The sequence below is a fragment of the Accipiter gentilis genome, chromosome 27 (genome assembly GCF_929443795.1).
Source record: "Accipiter gentilis chromosome 27, bAccGen1.1, whole genome shotgun sequence".
Lineage (NCBI taxonomy): Eukaryota > Metazoa > Chordata > Aves > Accipitriformes > Accipitridae > Astur > Astur gentilis.
Genome location: NC_064906.1, coordinates 2,317,437 through 2,342,734, shown reverse-complemented (window position 1 = coordinate 2,342,734; position 25,298 = coordinate 2,317,437). Strand labels below are relative to the sequence as shown.

General features: G+C 45.6%; 1 protein-coding gene across 2 annotated transcripts in view; it reads left to right on the top strand.

Annotated features, from left to right (window-relative positions):
- The first annotated feature begins 4,480 nt into the window (after nt 1–4,480).
- The window catches only part of APCDD1 (APC down-regulated 1), a 32,773-nt gene continuing 11,955 nt past the window's right edge, over nt 4,481–25,298 (top strand). Inside the window, exons 1-3 of one of the 2 annotated variants that reach the window (XM_049830257.1) lie at nt 4,481–4,797; nt 13,927–14,110; nt 15,458–15,989. In XM_049830257.1, the coding sequence (XP_049686214.1) occupies nt 4,740–4,797; nt 13,927–14,110; nt 15,458–15,989 (774 nt within the window). In that variant the 5' untranslated portion in view covers nt 4,481–4,739. Of the gene's footprint in view, nt 4,798–13,850; nt 14,111–15,457; nt 15,990–25,298 lie in introns of those variants that run through there. The other variant, XM_049830256.1, reaches the window with a different exon arrangement.

Here is a 25,298-nt window from a genome sequence, read left to right as displayed (position 1 = left end):
AAGACCCCCGCCAAGCCCACTGGGAGCTGGACCCAGCCCCAAAGCTCTGGTTGCAGCAACAGCACCGTGAAATTGTCCGTGCTCGTAGTAAAGTAATTCTACACAGAGAAGTTCCTCCTTGGCTCTGAGCAATCAAATCACAAGCACATTTAAAATGCCAGAAACAAGGGGAGAAACAAGAAGGAGACAGCTTATTTTACAGAAAGCCATTTGCTTTGTTTGAGTTCTTTGCATCTTTCTTTGATTTCTTTGTCTGGAATGGCCTGAGTTCTGCAGAGTCTACTCCTCGTGTCATTTTATACATTTATTCCCACCTACTTTTCAAACCGTTCTAGGGAAACTAAAAAAACTATTTCAGATAACCACATTTTTGTGAAACCAGCAAGTCTGTTCCCACAGACGGGCTCTGTGTGTGTGTGTGTGTGCGCGCGCGCGCGCGCACACACATGCATATCTCTGTGTGTATCTGAAAAAAATAGAGGGAAAAGAGCCTATCTTGACAACAGCCACAAGACCTTCATTTTTACTATGTTTGGTCTATATTTTCTATGCCCATTACCAGGTAGCAGACTTTCAACACGTGCATTTTGTCTTTGATGACTAAAATAAATTAATTTCCAAAACATACTTCTCAGACTAGCTGTCTGCCTAAACAAGTAGGAGCAATAAAGGATAGATCTCTGTGGTAACCTGCACCATCTCAGAGCCACAGTTTGCAGGTGAGCATTACCACAGGTACATGCTTGAGAAAACTAAACCCAGATTCAGCATCCCTTAAAATAATCATAAAACTCCACTGGCTTCAGTGGCTGCATTGAAGATCAAGTCTCTGGTAGGGGAAGGTGAAATATTCTGCACAATTTGGGAGCCAAACATCTAGGAAATATCACCAAACGCTCTTTCAGTTACATTTTTTTAACAAAGAAGAAGAAAAAAATCAGCAGCTTAAACACCTTGTTCTAAAAACATAAAAATGAGAGATGGAGTAACTGATAAAACCTGCTATACCCCATAAACTATAGCATTTTCAGTCCAAACTGAAAGAAGAAACAAACTAATTGCCATTTGTTTTACATCATAGAACAGTTTAACTTCCCCCTCAAACAGCTGAAGCCAAAATAAGAAGTCACATAGTGTGTGTTTCTGTGTATCAGACAGGCTCCAGGCTCGTCTTGCGGATTCTAACTCAAGCTGGACATGTAGGAAAACTTCTCTCCAAATCTTCACTTATTTTGATGAATTTTGTCACAGGCAATTCACAAACAGAAATCTGACAGGTGTTTGATTCTTTGTGAATTAGTCACTCCACTCCTTTCTAATAAATCTTTACATCCCGCTCCTTTGACTTATTCAAGAGAACATACTGTCTTTTTTAAAAACATAATACAGCCATTAGCAAATCATAGTTGTGGCACTGCCAAAGCATTACCGAGTCCAGGAGTGCTGCCCCATCCCATTCTTCTCCACAGCATAAAGTGTCCCACATGCTTGCTGCCTCCATTCTTTCCCATCCCCTCACTCTTTTACATATCTTTCACCACCAGACTGGCATTGGCAGCCAGCCAACCAGCCGGCACTTTAGCTAGACAAGCGCTATGCTGATGTGCCTAGATCTTTGAAGTGTCACACAACAAGTCCAACAAGTTAGTTTTCTTCCTATTTTAATACTTTTTGCAAGGGGCCCCAGCCACAAATTACATTTCCCATCAGTTTGGGTTTTTTTTCCAAAAAGGCTCCTTACTGTGCAAACTTCTGCTGACGACTTCCTTTTTGAAATGCTTTGGCCCCTATGATATTTTTGAGAATATGGCCTAGAGGTGCCTTTGTAAATGATTTTACATTATACCTACATTAGTTATATACCCTGCCCCAGGAGCCCAAGTTCAGAAAGTCATGGTTGGGTTGCTTAATACAATTTCTAATGAGCACTGATGTGACACGCTGCTTAGATCAAAGTGCAAAAAGCTGTTATTTGTCACTGCTTCCCATTACAGCGCATTCTGAACAGGGGCACAGTCATGAAACAAGTAGGACTGGGGATATCAAAAAACAAAATACTGTGCATCAGTCTGAAAAAATCCTTATCCTTACACATATCCTTAAAATAATACACAAAATAAAAAAAGACGAGTAAAAGACAAAGTACAGTCTGTGCTGTTTTTGGAAAGTTCTCCCGTGTCTGAACCCATTGGGTATTGATTTCATTTTATTTCATTACCACATCTGAAGCTGCACTGATAGTAAATCACAAGTGGAGCCTCATTTACCAAGTTGGCCAATGGAGCAGTAAAGTCATTGCCCTTTCCTCTTATGAAAAGCTGTTAGCGATGCTGCCGTGGGGGGCTGTCACTTCCCAGGGGAGAAACCATGAGCTTCTGGGATAATTGACTTTGGGATAAATGACTTTTTGCGGGTGATCCTCAGTCTCATCTTTTTGCAGATAATTATGTTGCTCAATCTGGGCACGGTTGCTTCTACAGAAAAAGCCCCTCCTTTTGGATGCCGCTGCTTTTGTACAACCACAGTTCACAACTGCTAGTCCTTCATTACTGCTCACGGTGATGCTGGCCTACCTTTTACACTCAGGTAAATAGCAGGTGACTTACGTTAAGAGCCTTCCTACATGCCATATTATCTGTATGCCCGCCAAACCCGTGAGATGCTTTAATCTGGCATTGCCCGTCATAATAGCCTGGCACTCCTGGCCAACAACAGGGCAATCCGCTTTCCCACATGCGCTGCCTTTCACTTCTCCTTATGTCACCCCTCTGCACGCCTGGCATTATCTCACTGATCACCCTGGCAGGAACTTTTCTTAGGAGAGGTAGCCATCACACATGGATCTGAAGTCCATCATGGGTCCTCAAGACTCAGAAATACAGACGCTTGTACTGTATTTAAGCAAATGTTGTTGTTTTCCTTGCTCACTGGATCTGTTTCACTTACAGAACCTGCGGGTAAAGAAAAACTACTTGGGTGTCTCTGCCGCTGTAGGATAGCGGCAAGTGGCAAAATCAGAATTTTGTCCTGGATTAGTCCTGAAAACAGCCAGGTGGATACACAGTGCTTCCCAAACAATTTTTCCAAATGTACTGTGTCTGTGGTAAGAATCCCCTCCCTCCACACACCCCTCCGTGTCAACTATAGGAATGGGTTGAAGATGAGCAAGCAACACTGGGTAAGGGTGTTTTTACAGCCTTACCCAGCATTACCTGCTGATGTTCACGGACGCCTGTTTCTTGAATGCTGCTGCTCTTCTCTGCGCATCTCTCTCCAGGTCACTGAGAGGGTACCTGACCACTACAGGCTTGTACAGACCGCCACCAAGTGCTCTGGAAACCTTCCTTTCTGGCTTGAAAAACATTTGTGTGGAGGCACAAGCATAACCCTGAGAATCCAAGGCACCGGAGCTCTAATTGTGACTCACCACTTGTTTCTGTCTAAGTTTCCTCCCTATATGAGTGTGGAAGAGTAAATTTATTCTTCCCGCTTAAAGGATTTGGAAGGAGTCATCACTGTCAGTATTTCTTTTTAAGCATGCAGCGTGTAAACACTTTAGCTTCGTTAAGCTGTTCAAAACTCGCTTATGTTCATCTTCTCAGAATTTCCTCCCGTTTGTTACACATTCGCTGCCACGAGGCCCTACAGCTGAGCCCACGAGTCCAAGTACAACCTAGAAAACGTGATGTCCCTGTCCAGAGGACATTACAAACCAAAGCTTAAACACAGACACGCAAGTCTCTCCCACGTACGACGTTAACCCCACGCGTGTTTGCACGGCCAGGGCCTAAGACCTAAGACTAAAACCCAAACCTAATCAACAACAGACATGAGGAAGAGGGTGCAGGAGGGCGCAGCACCAAAGGCGGCAACATTGGCATCCGCTTTTAGCCTTTAAAATGCCCCATTTACGTGGAAAGGCTTCTTTCCGAGGCGAGGGCGCACGCCAGCCTTCGCCCCCGCCCCCGCCGACGGGCGCAGCGGCCAAGTCCCGCTCCCCGCCCCCGCTCGGGGCGCTCCCCCCCGCCGCCGAGGAAGGACCGACCACCCCCGCACGTCTTCCTCAGGCGTCCCCCAGCCCCCCGCGGGCACATCCCACTCGCCGCCCGCTCCCACAACCCACCGCCTGCCTGCCGTCCCCCGCCCGCCACCCGCTGCCTCCCGCCGCCGCGCACCGCGGAGGCGCCCGCCGGGCCCCGGCCGCCCCTTCCCTTCTCCTTCTCCTTCTTCTTCTTCTTCCCTTCCCTCCCCACGCCAGGCCCCTGCCGCCCCTTCCCTGCCCTTCCCCCGCCGCCGGAGTGCTGCCCGCGCAGCGAGGCCGCCCCCTCCCCGCCCCGGGAGGAGTCCCCACCTCCCGACCCCTCCTCCTCCTCCTCCTGCTGGAAGGGGAAATATGAAGCGGAGCCGCCGCCGCGCTCCGCCGAGACGGTGGGGGACGCAGCGGCAACGGCGGCGGCGGCGGGGCGGGCGGCTCCGGGCAGCGAGCGGCGGCGGAGCCGGAGCCGGAGCCCTGCCGGGGCGGCGGTGTGCGAGGCGGCGGCCCTGAGGAGCGGGAGCGGCGGCGGTCCCCGGCCCCGGAGGGACCCCGGCGGTCCCCCGGCGGTCCCCCGGCCCCGCCAGCCGCCTGCTCCCCAGCGCCGGGCCGTGGGCTGCCCGCGGCGGCGCTGAGGCGCGGGCGGCGCGGCGGGAGGTGGCGGCCGGAGCGAAGGAGCGGGGAAGGGGCGCTGCCCGGCGGGGAGATGTCCGCCCCGTACGGTAGCCTGATGAGGTACCTGTTCCCAGCCCTGCTGCTGCACGGTGAGTCCGGCGCCGGGGCGGCCGCCGGGGGGGGGGTGGTCTCCGCCCGCTGGGTGACTACTCGTGGCGCGCCCGGGAAGCCGGCTGGGCTGCGGGGGTGGGGCCGTAACCTCGCCGGTGGGGGCGGAGGGTCACGGGTGGGTGCCGGGCCGGGGTGGGGGAGTCTGGCTGAGGAAGGGTCCCCGCGGATGGCGAGGCGGGCAGAGAGACCTTGTTCGCTCCGCCTGACACCCCCACCCCCCCCCCCCCACCCCCCGGTTAGCGGCACCCCTTTGCGTGCCGTGCGGGTGCGGGCGGTGGTAGGTGAAGGCGCGCAGGACGCGCCCCGCTCCGGAGCGGGGTGGGCGGCCGTTCCCGCGGGGACGGGCCGGCTGGCCCGGGCAGCGCGCACGGGGACGCCTTGCTGGCCTCCGGGCGAAGGGCTGGCTCCGCCAAAGCCCGGGCAGCTCGGCCAGGACGGCCCGCCGGACCCGCCGTCCACCCGCGCGGGTCTTGCCGCGGCGGTGTTAGCCGGGAAGCCTCGGGCAGCGGCGGGTGCCGGCAGCGGGTCTAGCACCCAGCTCAAAACGTTTTGCCGGGGAGCGCAGGGGTTCTGGGTGTCGTTACCCGCAAGTCCTCTCTCAGCTGAGCCCCGGACTGACGTTTCTCCGAAACAACACCGTAGGCAAAATTTTAGCAAGAAGAGCCAGCGTATCTAAACTCAGACTTACGAGTTCAGCCTGTAAATCCGTGTTTCGGCTCTTCAACAGATGAGCCATCTTGCCAGAAAGCCAGTGCTCTTCAAGAGCAAGTTCTGAAAAAGAGGCTGTTTAATGAGCTGCTTAGGTACGTCCAACATTTGGCAGCCAGATTTGAAAAATCTGGGCGCGATACTCTTCTGAAAGAGTGACTCGACCTACTCGGTTACAGCATCGTTTTGAAGAGTGTTGCTGTTCCTGAAGTACTTTGTAGCATCCAGCCTTCTTCAGTTAAATTTCTTGGGATCTCAAGCTTACTGCTTAAAAGAGGAATTTTTTTTAAACTGTTACAATGCAAGTGACCTACATGGATTCAGTGTGAGACCTGTGAGCTGGGGGAAGGATTTCAGAGCTATTCCCGGGGTCGATTTTGTGGAGCAGGGACTTTCTCTCTCTGTGTTTGTACAAGTGCTAAGCGCACAGATGGTATTTAATAAATAATAAAGAGCATGGGTTTCCGATTGTGTATTTTGTTTTGAGAAAGAGCGAGCAGGAGACCCTGTTCCCCAGGAGGGGGTTTTATGCCCTTCTCGCAGCTCAGCTATGAAATCCAGAGAGTGTAGAGATGTGTTTAGCTGAGCCAGACCTGCCAGGATGCCAGAGGTGTTCTTTAAAACTCTGTGATCTGAGATGTAAAAGTCGAAATGGGAGGTTTTAAGTTAGAGGGTAAAGAGAGGAGGTGTAATTACAGGGTTGGACTCCCTGGCTCATCTGCTTGGAATTACAGAGCAGAGCTGAACCCTGGCTGGAGCAGGAAACAAACCGGGGCCAGTGATCAGATCAAAACAGCAGCTGCCAAAAGAGGATGAAGGAGGAAAATCATCCATTTCTTCCATCTGCAGTTATAGTTCACCATGTAACACAAAACTAAGTTCTTGTAGAAGGATACAGCTCAGAGCCTTGTGTATAAACACCTCTGTAATGTGCTAGTGCCCAGTTTGGGTCTGAGCTTCAAGTGTTGGGAAACTACTGCCCTCTTACAAACCTGAAAATTGCATCAGCGGCATGTAACGCACTGAAATGTAGCCCGTCTAAACGTATTTACTTTTAACTTGGCCTAGAGCTTTTCCCTCTGTGCCACAGTCAATAGGCGCATCCTTCAGTCAGCAGCTAGCCTGGACTGGTAATATGTAAGAATAACCGGCAATCCCAGGGGATCGCAGTGTTAAGCCTCTTTACGGCACGTGATGTTTTCTATTGCAATGGTAATTTAAGGGTTAAAAGTGAGTGAGTGTGGGAGGGTGGTTGAGGATTTTTAGGGCTTAAAGCTTTATAAAATGTCCTATAAGGCTAAAGCTTCTGCTTTCATTACCTTAAGAAATGCCTATTTTAACATCACTGAATTTTGGAAATTTGGGAAAAACTTGTCTTCGTTAATCAAGATAAAACCTGTACAGTGTCAAAAAAAAAAAAAAAAAAATTAAAAAAAAAGTTTTGCAGCTGGAAGTTGTCCATTATCACTGTTTTCTTTGCTTAGACAAAAAGCCATAGAAGTTTCAGATGTCAAATGCTAAGATCATTCAGCTCCAGAAAACCTGATTAATAAAAGCTATGTTCAAGTGGATTCAAAACAAATTTGGCTAATTTCTTTTGTACATGTAAACTTTTTTTTTTTTTTACAAATACAGATGCTAAGAAGAAACTTTAGCGTATTTCTGATTGTTACTGTTAGAGTAATGAATTAGAAACTTTAAAACAATTTGTTGATAACAATCATGGAAATAGTACTTGCTAATAAAGATGATGAAGACAAGACTGCTAGGATTTCAGAGCAAAACTGTTTATGCTTTTAAAAGTTCTCTAGCAATATTGCTTAAATTAGTTACATAGAAGTGGTTTATTTCAAAACCTGTTCAGGAAAATGATAAGTAAATGTATCAGAAGATGTAAATACCCGTATCCATAAAATGGAAAAATACTGTGCTATGTGCTAGAGGCATGTGTGATCTGTTCCCTCAGTGAGATACTGCTTTTGGAAATCTGGAAGACAATCCAGAGAGAAAGAGGGGAAGACATTGCTTAGTATCAGATTTGTAGAGTTTGCAGGGAGAGTTAGGAGGTGCGCTCAACGTTTTTCACAATTTCATCAGTGTACGTTTGATTTCACTCATCTCTGCAGCTTGACTGTGGGCTAGCAGTGGCACAGTGTAGGTGGTGTGAGCAGTAAGGACAGTTTCGGGGCTCTGTAGGAGGTAGGCTGACCGGTGATGAGGCCCCAAACTAGCCTTGACCACGCTGAAGGCCAGTACCTTCAGCTATTCTATGCAAGTTTTGTATTTTATTACCGACATGATGCTTTAAGCAGGGCTGATAGAGGGTCGGGTTATACACGGTGAGCTTGTTTAGCATCGTCTTTACTTGGACACGAGTCCCGTCGGCATCAGGGGCAGTTCCACCTGGGTAAGTCCTGGTGCTGAGGAGCGGGTGGAGGACAGGGCAGAGGTCTGTCCCTGACAGAGGGCAGGCGTTCCCTTCGAAGAAGGCGAGACCAAACTACTGGCGATACTGAATTGCACTTGGGGCCCAGGGCTGCACCCACTTGTGCCTGTGGCAGAGTCCCCGCCACCCGGGAGGGGGAGGGGGAGGGGGCTTTAACCCCTCGTGGCTTCGTATAGAAACCCATGCTGCAGGCAGTGGTGTTGCACCTTGCACGGGTAGCAGCAGTCATCCCGATTAAGAGCTGAACTTCAGCTTAGCAGAGGTTATCGGCTGTGTAACTGCTTGGCGCTTGGTTCTCTGACCTCTTCCAAGACGGGGCATTGAGTAAGGACCGCGCTGTAGGATAAGAGAGACCTCAGTGCTGGGCCTGTCTGCCTTGGAGGAGTTTCTTTTTAGCTGTCCCATCTCAACATGCTTTAGATCTCTCTTCCAAGTCTGCCACGCCGAAACGTTCGTTTCACGTCTCTTTGAAAGCTGTACCTGGACGCTCAGTATGCACAAGAAAGGCAACAGATACATGTGAAAGGAAATCACTGTCCTGTCTGCTTCCATGGCCATAAACCCCAGCTTTCCTTTCCCAACCTTTTTGTTTGTAGTAGCTAATTTAGGTCCCAATCCCGCGAGGACTCTTTGAAGTTTGAAGAGCAGGGAAAACACTGGTAAACACAGACAGCGGCTTGGTAACAGGACATTATATTCTCCATGGCAATTACGTAAGTTTGCGCTGTAGCTAAAAGCCTGTCATGGGTGTTATCTAACCCTATCCCACATCAAGGAAGAGCGTAATCCAAATGTCTATTTATTTAATTGTGCGGGGCAACTGCCCAGATAAGGAGAGCTATAAACTTAATCCAGCCAATTATTCTTTATCTGTTGTAAGATTTTTCAGGTTTCAAACAAGTTCTAACTTGAAACGAGTTTGCCGCAGAAGCGCAGCAAACATAAAATGTTTCTATTGGAGATGAAGCCATCGCATATTTTGAATTTGTACTATCACTCGAGGTTGTTTTAATTCGTAATAAAATTGTGCTGTTCTGGAATTACTTTGCTATACATGAAAGAAAAAGTGAAGTGGTTCCTGCTGAGCGATCCCAATCTAAATCCAGGTTTGAATCCTACTTTCAGGTAACATTTATTGTCCCATTTAGCAGAAGGTGAACCTGCTGAACACCTAGAAGTAGCTTTGGGTCTAGTTTGAAGTGCTACCCTTGGACACGTTTGAAGCCATGGTTTAGATTCTGGTAGAGATGTTCATTAAACTGATTAAATCTAAGCAGGTTTAAGATTTAAGATTACTTGTTTTATACTTTTGCAATCTGGCATAGCTGAGAACAGAATTTGGCCGGGGTGTTTAGGGATGAATTAAATTATAAGAATTTGTGTTCAAGCACAACTCTACTTATCATTATCTGTGTTGCAATTGTACATGATTTGCGTACTGTTTTTCAGGAAACTGAAACAATTTTTCTAGCAGCTTACATGTTTTTGCAGATATGTTGGCCGAGAGCTTTGTCATAGCCATTTTTGAAATGCGTTTGGGTAACAGGCTGCCAGCAAATTGCCCTTTTTAAGATTTGTGTTTTACTCCCAGCTACGTGCAGAAAGCTTTGAAGAACTTGAAAGTAACCTACCTTCCCTTAACAATTATTTTTTATCTTGAATGGTTGTTCCCACATCAGATACAGGTTTATAGGTGAACCCGAGAGCCCGAAGTCTCTGTCTGGTGTGGTGCGTGCTCCTGTCCACATCTGGCTGAAGCAGCAGCTGTGCAGACCTTCACCTCCCCACTCAGGTGGATGTTGCATCTGCCCCTATACAGCACGATCCATGAGGGCCTGGGCAGGGATCCCTGGCTAGCTGTGGCACCTCTTACGCTATTTTCAATTAGTTTGATGCTAAAGCTGCGATCTACACTGCTAGGGCTTGATTACGAAAGACAAGTTGGATATCAACTCATCAGAAAATGCATTTGTTTTCCTTTGTTTTTTTAGCTGGCATTTCTGATGCATTCTGGAATTTTCCTTTTCCTTTTGGACTTGCTTCTTTGTCTAAACAGCCACCATGGGGTGGGTGATACAATCTTATGACCTCTGGTCCTGGTGTGGTTAAAGTGAAAGCCAGCCAGAGGCTTTGCAGAATTAGTGCTGTTAGTGTCGTGCGAAGACTGCTTTTTGTTTGCAGTCTGTCATGCTTTTGAGTAATAACATGGTGGATTTCATTTTAATTTTTTTTTTAACAAGTGGGTAAGATTCCTTCAGAACACACAAAAAAATTAAAAATCGGTCAGTCAGAGAGAGTCTGAGATACTTAAGTGGCGTGGAGGTACTGAAACCTACAGCACTGTCTGTGCTGTAGAAAATAGCAGACTTGGATCTCTTTGAATGAAAGTAGCGGCTCCAGCTATGTCGCAACTGCTTCTAGGCTCCAAAGCGGGCTTTAAAGAGCCATGAAATTATTTTCCCAGTTTCACAAAAGCACATTTTAACCTTGAGCCTTCCAGCCATGTCCCATTTAATATGGCTGAATGGATCTTTTAAGATCAGTGACATCATCCCCGCCGGACCTCCGTTTTGCAGAAGACCTCGTGCACTGCTGGGGGGGGGGGGGGGGAGCGGAGTGGGGGGACGCCGCGCTGCCTTGGGGGACCTGCTGTGAGGAAGAGCGCGGAAAGGCGGCATTCGGCTTACTGCCTGGCATGGGCAGTGTGTCACCAGTCTGGGCATTTGTCTTCGGGCGGTACAAGGAGGAGTTAGGGCTCCTTTGTATGGTAGCTGTATGTGCGGGTGTGTGCCAGTAAATACAAAAGCACTGCAATGTTTACTTGGTAAGGAAAAAGCCTGTGCTAAATTAAGTATTTCCTTGCCCCAGCAACAAGGTCCCATCGCTGCCTTTTAATTCTGTACCGTAATTCATATTTTGACATTCGCATCCTATTTATGTAATGTTGCCTAGCATGTGTGTGTTTTCTACATCCCTTGCGCTGTCGCTGCAGCCTTCCTTATGTTCTCATGCCTTTCTTGATTACCTAAACTTGTTTCTGCCCTCATTTGTCTCAGTTGGATGGACAGAGTCCCAGACAAATACCCTCTTCGCTGGCACAGATCTCAGGCTATCCATGCAAATCTCCCTTCCCTCCGCTCGTTACAGTTTATCATTAGCAAGTTGCAGACAGAACTACATACATGTGACAGGGAGAGCGGAGACCCAATTGCTTTTGAGCTGTAGCAAAGAAAAGACGCTGTATAATACCACATAAAGTTTGACTCCTCTTCAAAAACCCCTTCATTTCATTATTTCCTCCAGGGAATAATTGGGAACGTATAATGTGGTTACTGCATTTTGTCCTTTGAGATGTGCATATACAAGATGGTATCCTCCCACAGAAGGATTTTTTCTTGGAGAAATTAAATGCCCAAATATGTTTAAACGAATAAATCATTCATTTTTAAGTCTGTCTGTATTCATAAATCATATGACATGAGCTAGGCAGTATACAGCTGCTTAAAAGCAAGTGGTATAATAAATATGCCTTGGAAATAGTCACTTGAACCATTTCAAAACCTCTTCTTGATGGCAGATTTCAAACACTTAGCAACTTCAAGTGGAAATGTAAATTTTCGGAGTGCAAGATAATTTGTCTGCAGGAGACAACCCAACAGCTATGTTTCTGTTGCAAGTTGGTACTGATGGCTACAGCCTCTACCAGGTACCTTGCAGGAAGTGTCACTTCTGACCCAAAAGATACTCTGAGCCCATGGACAGGAGTGCTCACTCCATTTCAGAGTTGGATGCTGAAGTAATGTGGGCTTTTTGAGTGTGTAGAGACTTAGAGATGGAGAAGGGTGTTAGAAGGCAAGCTCTCACCAGCTGTGATTCATAAGGACAAAAATAAATATACGAGTAAGCTCACCTGTACCTGGCTGCACTTGTTCTCCTGGTGGTGTGAAGGCCTATGATACCCACCCCATACCCACAAGGTTTCAGATAAACCAAATAAGCCCAAGTTTTTGAGAGCGTTGAGTCCTGCTCCAGGTGCAATGGGCTGCCGACACGGCACAGTACGGAGCTGCTGTGCTGCCGCATACATGAAGCATGGACCCTATCTGGTAAATTCTGCCTATCCAAAGACAGAGTCGGCTCAAGCAGAGCATCACCCTGCCATGGCCCTACCATTTCTGAAGCGGCCGTACAGTTTCTGGCTGCAGAACAGGGGTTGTGTGACACTAATGTGAGTGACTCTGCTAAGCAATGTGGAAATACTGGAGAAGCCTTCTGACTCCCTGAAAATAGGCTCCTTTAAGGGCATCTCAGATGGTGTGCTCAAATATCAAAGCATCTCTAGTATTTATTACCTTTTGGAAAGTAAGGCTGTAAATTCTCCTTCACATCGAAGAATTGTTTGTAACCTGCAACAAAGCTGCCAGATTTTCCAGTAAAGGCTTTGTGAGGTTGTATTCACTGATCTCATTAAATCTTGGGATCATTCAGTGGTGACCCCTGTTTACATTCAGGTATTTATTGTATTCTTTCTGATCAGTTCTTTACCCTGCCTACTGCATAAGTCCTTGCCTTTGTTTAGCTTAGGAATTGCTATTTTTAAATGGTTGACATGTATTTCTATTTTTAGCAGTGCTGTTTTCCTACATGTTACCCAAATTTCTTCTGGAAGATCTAAGACCTAGCCAGCATAATGAATCACTGACACTGTTTTCTTTCTCGTGATAGGGAAGTGCAAAGGTTTGAAACAGTGTCTACCTAAAAACAAGTAATGCTGACTTTCTTGTAATTTCTGTAGCGATGCTGTGTGCTGCCCAAGCATGTGCCTGAGTGTTAGATGGGGCCTGGGAAATAAAACATAGGATCTTGTGTTGGGCGGCTTGGTGTGGTGTAGGGTTGTGGTGTTGGGAGATCCACAACAGCCCGTTCCTGAGCCACGTCAGCCAAGAGAGCACCAGAAGAGATGGGGGTGAATCCCAGACCCTGCCCCTGGGAGCATGTGTTAGCGAGACATCCCTCTCCCGAGACGGCTGCCCCGACTTCCCAGGCACAAAACCAGACCCTCCACCCCACCCCGTATTTGTTTAATAGCCTGCTGGTTCTTAAATTCCTTCTGGCAAAGTAATACAGTTTCCAACCCATTATGTAAGGTTCATGTTTGTCACCTCTTACCCTCTAGATGTGTGTTTTTCTTTTGATCCATGTTTTCCAACATATCTAAGAGCAGGCTGTGCCTAAAAGGGTAAAGATGCATGCCTTCTGAAGCTACATATTCATTTTGTTCAATTAATATTGTGTAGAGAGTGCGCTGGTTGGGTTTGTATGTATACATTACTAGAAACCAAAATTACTGTGTGCTGGAGATAAAATTAGCTTTTGAAATTCCTTTTCTCCTTTAAAATAAAAATAGCAGAATCTGCCTTTAATTGACCACCTCAGTCATCACAGAGGCTTCCTGTGTGCAGAGGCTTTGCTTTTAATATCTGTTTTCTCTTGGCTTTAAAGAGTAGTCTTTATTTGCAAGTTTATTATAGAAGCGTTCAAATTAGAGGTGGGCTGAAACCACAAAGTTTGTGTCCGGATCTGGATGCAACTTTCTAAAAGTTTCAAGGTCCAAGTTTTTGATTGTCCTGACCGGAGATTACAGAGGTGTCTATAAAATTCAGGTTCAGAGCCCCATCTCCTGAGTGTGGAAACGCAACACTTTGGTTCAAGCCCTTTTCCCCAGTGTATTTCATAAAGCAAATTTATTTATTGGATTATTAGTGGGCTGACAGAGAGGAAGAGCTTCCCATTTTTTTATTTTCCAGATGAGAAAAGAAATGTAAACAGTACTTTCCCAGACACGTAACAATGCGATCAAGTGTCGTTCAACACAAGATGTTCACGACCTCCTTTATTGTGCTGAAGCCCTTCTCAGCAAGTTCTCATGATAATTTACACTTTTCTATCACAGGGCTGGGAGAAGGTTCTGCTCTTCTTCACCCGGACAGCAGGTCCCACCCTCGGTCCTTGGAGAAGAGTGCCTGGAGGGCCTTTAAGGAGTCACAGTGTCATCATATGCTGAAACACCTTCACAATGGAGCCCGGATCACTGTGCAGATGCCTCCTAATATTGAGGGACACTGGGTCTCTACTGGGTAAGGAAAGATAAAACAGGATGCTTGAGTGATATATGTGGAAGAGAAGAGGGGAAGGAAGCAGAGAGGGAAGGATGAATATTCCCACTTTAAGCAGCAGGGAAGTGTTTTCTTTAATATGGTGATGCTCAAAATTACAGATGCTTTCTATATGTGTATGCATAAAAGGAGAAGGAGCAGCGTTATGTACATGAGAATAGCATGCTATAAAGCTGTCTTGATGAATCAATTTATAGTCTGGATTTTAAACAGCATGCTGTGAAATATCTTTAAATCTCTCTTTGAATAGGAAGGAGCCCAACAAGTTGCCAAAATGGATGCTTATTCAAACATAATATTGTACTATCTTTGACTATGTGCATTAGATCCATTGAATGGGTCCTTGTTTTCAGAGCATGTGTCTAGCACAGGTTTTATTAGCAAAGGAATTAAGAAGCTGTATTTCACCAGTTCTATTACCCTCTACGCATGATAACTTGTAATTCAGAGAGCTATTTTGCTTTCTGTGTCTCAGCAGACAATATTCACATGCTTATTTGAAGTGACTTGTAGTAGGAAAGACTGGGGGGTTTTAACGGAAAGGAGTATATTTACGTTAAGCAGCATGGATGTGACAAGGGGGACAAGTTTGAAGGCACAAAATGACTTTCTACAGGAAGTGGAATTGAACTGCCATTTACACTTTTAGAAAAAAAAAAAAACAACAACAAACACCACCCACCCACCCCAAAACCTGAATATTGCATGGTCCAAATTCAAGCCAAATAGAAGTTTTGCATTAATGGTCAGAAGTTTGCATTAAATGCCACCCCTGTTGAAAGTGTGTGGAAAAGCTAAGGACATGATCCTGCATGTCCTCTGCAGACCAGAGCTGGTGGACCTCTGCTAAGAAGCTTCTACAGCAGCATAGAAGCCAGTTCTTTGCACTGTTCTGCGGACATTTGGCATTTCACTTTCTGATGTCCTTTTGCTAAATCTACCATGCAAAAGAGAAGAATAGATGTTTAATAAGCTGCTACTTTTTTCAGAGAAGAATTGAGTCACATGGTGGTCCCTAGACAAAAAGAAAAAGCAAAACATGGCTCGAAGTATTTAAACCTGCAAAGATAAAGCCCTTTGATCACCATGAAGCAGTGTATTAATAACAGCATTAACAGCAGAGGAAATTGTTGGTTAACTGGCAGGCCACAGATGCCTAGTTCCTATTTCCTCCCATTCATGCCAAAGGGACATTAGCACACAAGTGTCTCTGTGGACCCACGTGGGTTTGCTCATTCTTATTACCTGCAGTGCAAGAAGTGCCACCTTGCTAAAATTTTGTTTCTATCGCTTTCTGTCTTCCCACAGCTGCGAAGTTAGAGCAGGCCCAGAGTTCATCACCAGATCTTACAGGTTCTACCACAATAATACATTTAAGGCCTATCAGTTTTATTACGGTGGCAATCGCTGCACAAACCCTATCTACACCTTAGTTATACGTGGCAAAATACGTCTCCGCCAAGCATCCTGGATCATCCGAGGGGGTACTGAAGCTGATTATCAACTACGCAACATACAGATCATATGCCATAACGAAGCAGTAGCCAAAAAATTAAGTGAGTTGGTGAACCATACGTGTCCTGGATTTATACCAGAAGATAGTCCCTGGGAGCAGGATGTCAGCTACGATTTGCTGAGAGAAGAGAACGGCCGTGAATGCACCAAAGCTCTGAATTTTGCCATGCACGAACTCCAGCTGATCCGTGTGGAGAAGCAGTACCTGCACCACAATTTAGACCACCTCGTGGAGGAGCTATTTCTTGGAGACATTCATACTGACGCTACTCAGAGGAGGTACTATCGGCCATCTAGTTACCAACCTCCTCTTCAAAATGCCAAGGTACGTGCGTGTGTATGTGCCCTCTTTTTAAGATACTAGTGACAAAGCCCACACTGTTCAGCTCTTTTGAGTCAGTGCACTAGTGTAACCTAAAATGCAGATGTGCTTCTAAAATAAGAGGTCTGTTGCAGCCTGATAGATGATGCAGCCAATTAACAAAAGGTCACAGAACGTATTTTGTGAGAATAGTAACTTCGCTGTGGTTTATGTGACTGCATCAAATATGCAGAAGTAGTTTGACGAGCTAGGGTCCGTAAAGGCCACCCTGAAGACAGAATCAAAGATTTGTATGCAGAGGTGGGAAGGGCTGGCTGGGACCAGGGCTGTAGGCTAGCAGCTGAGAAGAAAGTGTCATACAAGACTGAGAAAGGAGAAGAGAAACAGGCATCAGCGGATGCTTGTATAGCTGCGGGAATGCCAGGGAGAAAGGAAATCAAATTGTATCAGCATGTGGAAGTTGGGTGATCCATAACCTGAAGAGAAAAAGAGGAAATTGGAAGGCAGACACATGAAAGGGGCAGCATGAAGGGGAAAAAAACTGATGGGCTGTGCGGGTCGTGGATCCAGATGCAGGCACGCGCATTAATGAAATGAAAAACAGGTGAATTGTGAATGGGGCTCTAATTCCATTTGGTAATTCAGTTTTCCAAGGGGCCTCAAAGTGCCCTCAGGTTCATTGGGAACTGATCAAACCGTAGTAAGCTAAATAAAAATCAAACGGGAGGAGTAGACACTGATGGCCTGTAGCAGGAGGACTGTCCATAGATCTTTCCTGGTGACGTTTCAAAGGCAGGCGGCGATTGGAACCACATTGCCGGGTGCCACTGCCGTCAGTGCGCTCCAGCTGGGCGCTGCCATGGCATCACTTCCAGCTAATGGGTTATTACCATTTTTAATCATCTCATCACAGCCGATCCAAAAATCAGTGACAGCTTATCAGCAATAGCAAGAAACACAACAGGGGAAGGGAGAGTTTTGAAGAGAAAGCCTTGGCTTTCCCTTCCATTCAAAACGTCTGCCCTGGGTTCATCTGCCTCCTGTGAACATCAAATTTAAATAGTTCAGGACCTTACGTGATCTGCCTTTAATCATTTTAATAGCCTGGCCTAGGGATAATTTTAATCCACAGTCAACCATGTCTCTGTATGAAAGCTGATGTCATTTCTGTCATTCTTATGCTCTCTTCAAGTGACCAAGGACAAATTTGTGTTTTCTTTTTAAACATATCTTCCCAAAATGGAGCGTTTCAGCAGCAGCAGATGAACCATGCATGTTACTCATCAAAATTCTGCTTTTCTTTAATTAATTCAAACAAGAACATCGACTTTTTGCTTGTTTCGGAGTGAGGGTTCTTTCCTAAATCTCTTCCTTGCTGGTATCTGTAGGTACAAATTATCTGACACCGGCTATATGTTGTATCTGTTCTAGAAAATATTGTAGATCTTTTTCTGACCATGTGAAACAGAGACAAAATCTTGATTTAATTCACCCTAGCTGATTAATTTTTTCTGGTCAAATCTAGTTGTCTTATTATGGGCTGATAGATAGCATAGTAAATGTTTACACTTCTACCTTGTAGTAATTTCATTACAGTCAGAATGATCAGGTGCACTATCAACCAGCTTTATAAAAATAAGACTTCTGTCCAGGTCTGCTGTAATTTTAAGGACACACTGGTAATGATTTTCCTGCCTGTCTCTTCTGCTACTATAGCATCACTTTTTCCCTCTAAAATATAATGCCTCTAAAATATAATGCTCAAATTTAAAGGATCAAGTCTTGCCTCAGACGTCTCCTTCTTGAGCCAGGTTAGCTAAATAAACTGTGAGAGCACTGCAGCTCTGCTTTATGTTCACAAAGCACATTATTTCAGGCATGAGCCGATCCATTCTGACCTGAGCAGGTGACCTCTCTATGTGGAAGGTAAGAGCAGCCTCAGGCTGCTTGCTGGAGTTGCCCTGCACACCGTCATCCCGCAGTGCCCGGTGCCCAGCGGGGCAGGTCCTGTGCGGGGGTACCCGTGCCCTCCCACTGGGGAGAGCCTGGAGGGCGCATCCCAGGGGAGGCTTCCACGTTGGCTATTTACAGGAACTGGGGGAGAGGAAAAGCAAACGAGCCAAATAGTTAGCGGTGGTAGTCATGAAGTACAGTGCTTCCAAATATTATTTTGGTAGCCAGGTCTTGGCAGAGGCTGAATTTATGACACTGGAAGCCCATTCACAACAGTACTATTGGCTACAAAAAGTGCTGTTACTATAGAACGCTCAGGTTAACTTTGAGTACACCAAAAATACTTGCAGATTGCAGGTCTCCCTGGTGAAACCACTGTAGTTTAATAAATGGGGGCCCCAGGTCCTGACTTGCAGGCCACGGCTTGACTCCCAGTTTGGCCAGTTACAACTTCTGACAGGTTACATTACCTCTGTTCCTCCTCCAGCTGTTGCCTGCATGGTCTGCGTGGCTCCCACAATGTATGTGTACAGCGTCCGGATCGCTGGGACACCAGTCTCAGCTGGAGCCTTCAACAGCAAGAGATACGTAGGATTAACTCAAGTTTTAAGTGTGCAACAGCACAGCTTCTCTCTGTGTTTTTTGGTAGGTTCCTCTTGCTCAGATTATTAAATCTGAGATTTCTTTTTTCTGAAGAGAAGTTGGGCCTGCTGTTATCAGGCTTTCAGCACAATATAAATAACAATACCCCTGAAAAATGAACCTTTGCCTTGGCTGCCATGACAGACTCCTGGGTCTTGGTTTGTACCTAACCGTGAAGTTTTCTATACCAGCAGGTTCTCAACCGGGCTGTCTGACCTAGTGTTTGCCAAATGTAGGAAGAATAGTAATAGAGATGCTTTTTTTTTTTTTTTTTTTTTAAATTCCAGGCAAACATACCGTTGAAAGGTTATAACCCTTCTTCTTTGAACTCTTTCCCTTTTCTAATTGTTGCTCCACTGGGACCCAGCTGAAAATGAGTTTAAATGCTAAATTGAGTTTAAAACTACAAGTCACAGACTCCTCTGGAAACTGGACACCATGAATAAATAGAAACGTTAAATCAACTTGGTTTTTTAAGGTTTTTACAGGCATACCAAGAGGTTGGGGAGGCCAGGAAATTGCTTCTGAAGTGAATCAGGTGTATTGTGTGGAATCTTTCATTTAAGGCTTTTTTCATTTCCTTTTTATTTATTTTTATGTTAAACTTATAAAGACCTGCCTAAAATAAGTTAAGAGGATTCACATTTTAAGTTATAGTTAAGCCTCTATATAGAAGAAAGTTCCACCCAGCTCAAGAGTTTACACAGCCTGTAAGTTGGATGTGGTAGCCACATTCATTACTTACGTGGTTGAAATGAATGGTAATTAAAAGCAAATGATTGCTGGATATGTTAGGAATGCCAAATCCACATGATCAGGTCTTTAAACAAATAGAATTGGACTTTCTCCAAATTCCTGCAGTGATTTCACCACAGGATGGTAAATCAAAAGGGCTGTCCAAAAACCAGACAGCTTTATGCTGAGCTACAAATCTCAATAAATTCACAGATTACCGTATCTCAAGTGTTCATATAAAATCAGGGAGCTTTTAAACATATATAATATGTCATCTCTTAAGGCTTTATGAATTCTCTTAGATAAGAGCATACCTTAAACAAATTCCTCCTGTAAAATACATGGAAGTTCCTGAGTGCAGCTGATGAATAGGTCACTGTATAGATCTATCTTAGCAGTCCTCTAGTGTTGCTCAAGATATCAATTAGGACTTGCTGATGAAAGGGGCTGAACATCTTTGATGTCTCTCGACAGTGCGAGTTTATCAAGGGATTCAAGCTATTGCACATGCAGCAGCTCTAGCCAGCATGAGAGCACATGGGTGGAAGGGGCTGGCTGGGCAGGGGAACTGCTTGGCCATCATCGTGCGTATTATACAAAATATTCCTGATTAGGACACCACCAAGGAGCCTGGCTGATTGGTCATAAATCACACCTTATTTACAATAGCATACAGGGACTGTATGCAGAGGAACTTGATAAACTCGCCCAGAAAGCAAATGTATCCTGGGCTGCATCAAAAGAAGCATGGCCAGCAGGTTGAGGGAGGTGGTTCTGCCCCTCTGCTCTGCTCTGGTGAGACCCCACCTGTAGTACTGCATCCAGCTCTGGAGTCCTCGCTATAAGAAGAACATGGACCAGCTCAAGAGAGTCCAGAGAAGGGCCACGAAGATGATGAGGGGGCTGGAGCACCTCTCCTATGAGGACAGGCTGAGAGAGTTGGGGTTGTTGAGCCTGGAGAAGAGAAGGCTCTGGGGAGACCTTGTAGCAGCCTTCCAGTACCTAAAGGGGGCCTACAGGAAAGCCAGAGAGGGACTTTTTACAAGGGCATGTAGTGATAGGACAAGGGGTAATGGCTTTAAACTGAAATAAGGTAGATTTAGATTGGATATAAGGAATAAGTTCTTCACTGTGAGGGTGGTGAGGTGCTGGGACAGGTTGCCCAGAGAGGTTGCGGATGCCTCATCCCTGGAAGTGTTCAAGGCCAGGTTGGATGGGGCTTTGAGCAACCTGGTCTAGTGGAAGGTGTCCCTGCCCATGGCAGGGGGGTTGGAACTAGATGATCTTTAAGGTCCCTTCCAACCCAAACCATTCTATCATTCGCAGCATGAAGGAAGGCTTGAATGCAGTATTTGTTCGCTGTGCAGAAGGAGAAGATATTTTCAGAGATATCTGCTCTAAAACTACAGGAAATGTGTACAACAGCAATACTGGGACACTCAATTCACATGTAATTGCCTTAGTAATAGCGCTTTGTAAACAAAGAACTCCCTGTGCTATTTCATCATCTGACAGAGTAATGGGAAAGATCAGAGAAGGGCTGTGATGATGGTCATTCTAGCTAGATCATTATTTAGGAATAAGGCTGGAACATCACAAGAAGCCTAAAATGTGCTACGATAACGTTCCTTCTGCCTTTGCCACGCTCAAACATTCACTGGCCACACACCTTCAGTAATCATTTTCCCTTGAAGAAACAATTCCAATGGATTGATTCTCTATTACAAGTTTATTTGCTGTGGGAGCTGACTTCCAGCAGCACCTGGCATTTGCAGCTAATACAGATTCAATATACGGAGGCTGGTGCTTGGGCTTTCCTTTAGCCAGGTGGTGAAAGAACAACGTGTGCCAAGTTTTTTTGCGCTTTTTGAAATTTGAGTCTTCATCTGTTTGAAACTCAGTGACTTCATCTATAGGGGAATGCTAGGTACTTGAGGAGGAAATGCAAACATAATAAATAAATAGGTGTTAAACATATGAAGCGCCTCAGAGAACTATGCAAAACATTATCTCAACCAAGAAGTGTAATTTTGGAGGACAAAACTCCTTTGTTTGCCAGAGTAGTGCCACTAGACTTCTAGATTAAGCCAACACTCAAAGGGTTTGTTTTGTTCATTATTACTTGCAAAGGACTCTTGGTTAGGGAATTATACAGGGAGTGAAGAAAGGATATTCAGAAGAATGTTCAAATAGGTTAATTCCAGGTTTATGAACAATGACAGTGCGTGTGATGCCCCGCAGAGATAAGAGAAGTGAACAGCTTCTAGCTGAGGCTGGTCCTTGCTGCGCTCGGCAGCGCTGCTGGCCGTGGCCCTTCAGAAGAGTGCTACGTCGATGGGGCCACTCTGCACTTACTGCCTACACCAGCATTAGGGCTAGGCAAGGGCTGAAGCAAAAGGTTGGTTTTCATGCTCTGCGTGAACTTTCAAAAGCTAAGCATTGCTTTTAAAACCCTATTCGTCTTTGTTGGTTTAACTACCACTGTCTGTTCTGCAACTGCAGTAAAAGCCTGCCCCAATACAAATATAGTACCAGGGATCAAAATTCACTATTTAGCCTAGCAAAATAAAACACAGGCCTTCAGATCAACTCAACAGATGTATCTAAATTACTGACACCTTCCTTGTTGTGGGCATCTAACCACAATTGCTTCATCTTTTGTAAGAAGGGAGGGAGGACTGGCTGGTAATATTGCTACATGGTTCATAGGGCTATATAGGTTGCTTTTTAAAGGTGTAATAAAAACCTAAGGCAGCTTTATTTTGGAATACTCTGTTCCTGAAGATGGACATTCAAGCTGTTCCTTTGGGTTTTCCAAGAATTTTTTTGTTGATACTTCCCAAAATATTCATGTCATCATAAATTAGTATCATTTTAATGGGATAGGTGACATGCAAGCACATTCATCTGAGAAAAAGGCTGGTTTTCTCTTTGTTCTTGCCTTTTGCCCAGGCTAAAGTAGTTTACATCAGAAAAGAACAACAAGAAGACTTTTGCATTTCATGTCGGTTGTGTTTATTTCAGCTTTATGCAGGGTTGTGCAACAGAATCAACATCATAGATCAGACAATTGTGTAATGGTAGTGCCTTCAGATTCCTTCACTATCTTTCCCTTCATGGGAGCAGTTAATAAAAACCATTCCTCAATATCTTAAAATATAAGGTATGCATTTGCAGATAAATCTGAACATATCTCCACCCTCCTTCCTGCTTGCAGCTCCTCTGTTCCCCACCAAAAGAAATCCCAAACTGACAACCCTGCAAAGCAGTTACCACTCTCTCCAGCATTTCACTTGCTTCAAGATTTTTAATTAAAGTTTTAAATCTTTGTTATTCTTCATTCCGTTTGGCAGGCTGAATTATAACTGTGTCAGCCGTGCTTGTCAACTCCCCAGAGCCAGCCTAATGCACATTAGCCAACTCAGCTTCACATGACGTCATGGAAAGCCTGCAAATTATCACTTTTGTGGTGGAGAGAGATTGTAGCTGTTTGTTAAAGGGTTGTCTTGGTCTGCAGTATTCTAGAGCAGTGGAGGAGCGGAGCTTGATACTACACCGAGCAATTCATAAAAGCGCCCTTTCTGTGGACTCAGCTCCTTGGCAGTCTGAGACAAAGCCATCCAACTTTTTTGGTTGAGTTGGAAGCATGTCCTTGCATTGACGTTCTCCCAAGGGTGTTCATTTGTGCTTATCCTGGGAGCGCTCAGTTACTAACACTAAAATCTGGCACCTGGTTTTCTCAGGGGGTGAGGTTTAAAGCATCCTCACCAGGCATGCCTTGGTCCAGTCCCATCTAGCCCTGCCCGTGTGACACATGGTATTCGGGGAGGACGGGGGGAGAGATCATTACTAAGCGTGGCTTTCCTTTTCTCTCTACTTCAGTGCATTCCCTCATGGAGGCGGGGGGGGGTTTGCTAGCCCAGCTTTTATAACTGTTGGACTCTGGGCCACCAGTTAGGTCTGTACTGCACATGCAGTTCAGGCCTGAGCCCACACTTGAGGAAACCCAATGGCTGGTCCCTCACCACACATCGCCCTGCAATGAGGATGTGCTGGGTGCAACATGCCAGACCCAGGCGCTGCTACATGGCCCATCCAGTAACACTGCACAGCCAACGTCAAGACAAGCTGCCCACTCTAAAAGGGAAGCCCCCAGTGCAAGAGCAACCTGACCTTGTGAACAACCAGAGCCTGGGCTGCCTCATGTGGGCTCCACAGCTTGATCAGGAGCATCTTCCTGGGTGATAGGCGAGTGTAGAAGGGAGCAGGGGGGGTGCTGGAGCTTTTGCTAGCCCTTGCTTCTCGTGATACTGTACAGATGCAACCTGTCCTCCTTTTCCAACCATGAACGAGACCTGCTTCTTGCCACGCACCAGTAACCAGCGCAAATCAGGGTTGGCCAAAGGTGGTTTTGTATAAGCTGAGAACCTGCCTCTTCCAAACAAGCTTGCCACACTACAGCCACAGCACAGACATGGGGGCTCCGCAGAAGTAGAGTGTTGTAGAAATATTATTAATGTCAGTACATGACACGATAAGGCAGGATATTGCTACAGAAATTTGAAATAAGTGATTTCAGCATGCTATTACTGTAACTGAGCAGGGTGGTAGTAGCACCAGCCCTTGAGGAGAGACCAGGCCCAACTGGCAATGGTGTGGGGGACAGGGAGGGAAGGGTGTACTTAGAGTAGCTACATTGAATATCTGGTTTCGAGTAAAAGGTGAAAGTTGAAAAGCCAGAGCCCCAAGGGAGGCATTACAGAAAGAAGCCACTGCTCTGCCAAGGGGTTTGGGTTGGGTTTTGGTTTGACGTTGGCATTGATGGGCAGGGAAGAGGAGGGCGAGGAGGAATCCAAAGGCAGCCTAGCCAACTGCGAAGAGCATGTGCTTTTCCATCTTGCTGAGGCAGAGCTGATACCTGAATCTCTTAACCAGCTTGTGGTATGGGAAGGATGTGTCCACTGTGTAGTGGCTCCAGATAGAAAGATGAGAGCTGATTTCCCAAATTACTTTGGGAAACTGCTGTGTAATTTCATGCAAGTTTTCCCTTATGTAAATAGCCAAATATCAGACTAGTCATCTATTGTTATTCTGTAGGAGAAAAGTTGAGTTACAATTTCAGCTGTTTCAGACAAGTAGTGTTTTAGAATTTTCGGATTGAAATACAGACACATTTTCAAGATATAAAGAATAGAGGACAGAACAAATATGTTTGAACAAGGTGTTTAGTTGAAAAACAACTGTATTTTCAGCCTCCTCTTTACTATTAGTACTTGTTTGTTTTGTCCCTAAATACAACCTGCAGTACCTCCTGCAGGTCCTTTCCTCAATATTAAGCATTGATTTCAGCTTCTGCTTGAACCATAAGGAAAGGGTGGATTTTCTGTACATTTTGAAAAGGGTTTGGTCCATATATGTCTCATTCTGTAACAACAGCATTGAAATACAAAGGTATTCAAAGAAAAACTAGAACACCTTCCAAAAAGATCTTTCTAGGTGTTACTCAAAGCTCATTACCATCGCTCAGAGACCATCCCAGTTGTGTGATATTTTTTTGGCCTGGGCCATAAAAAACACTATGAATTGATTGGAGGCAAATTAGTCCTAGGCAGCCACAGAATCCCGTAGAATTTAAGAGAAAATTAAACTGTGCTGAGAGGGTTTATGTTTCTGACTATCCACAGCAACTGGGAAAAAGATCAAGGAACCTCATTCTTGTTTGCTTTTTTTAATTAGAAACCTCCCTGCTTGGCTTCCAGAGCACTCTGGCCTTGTTACCACTTCAGCTGAGGCAGCAGGAGGGAGGGATAAGGAAAAATGCTGGTGGAAATTTTCAGATCACAAACTATTTTCTCCCTAACTACAAGAACCGAGTTTCCAGCCAGAGCTTCAGGCTTGTTTCAGCCCACATGGCCTCATAGATTAATGCAGAAATTGGCTTTAAACAAACACCTGGGAGGGCAAGGAGTTGTGGCACCATGG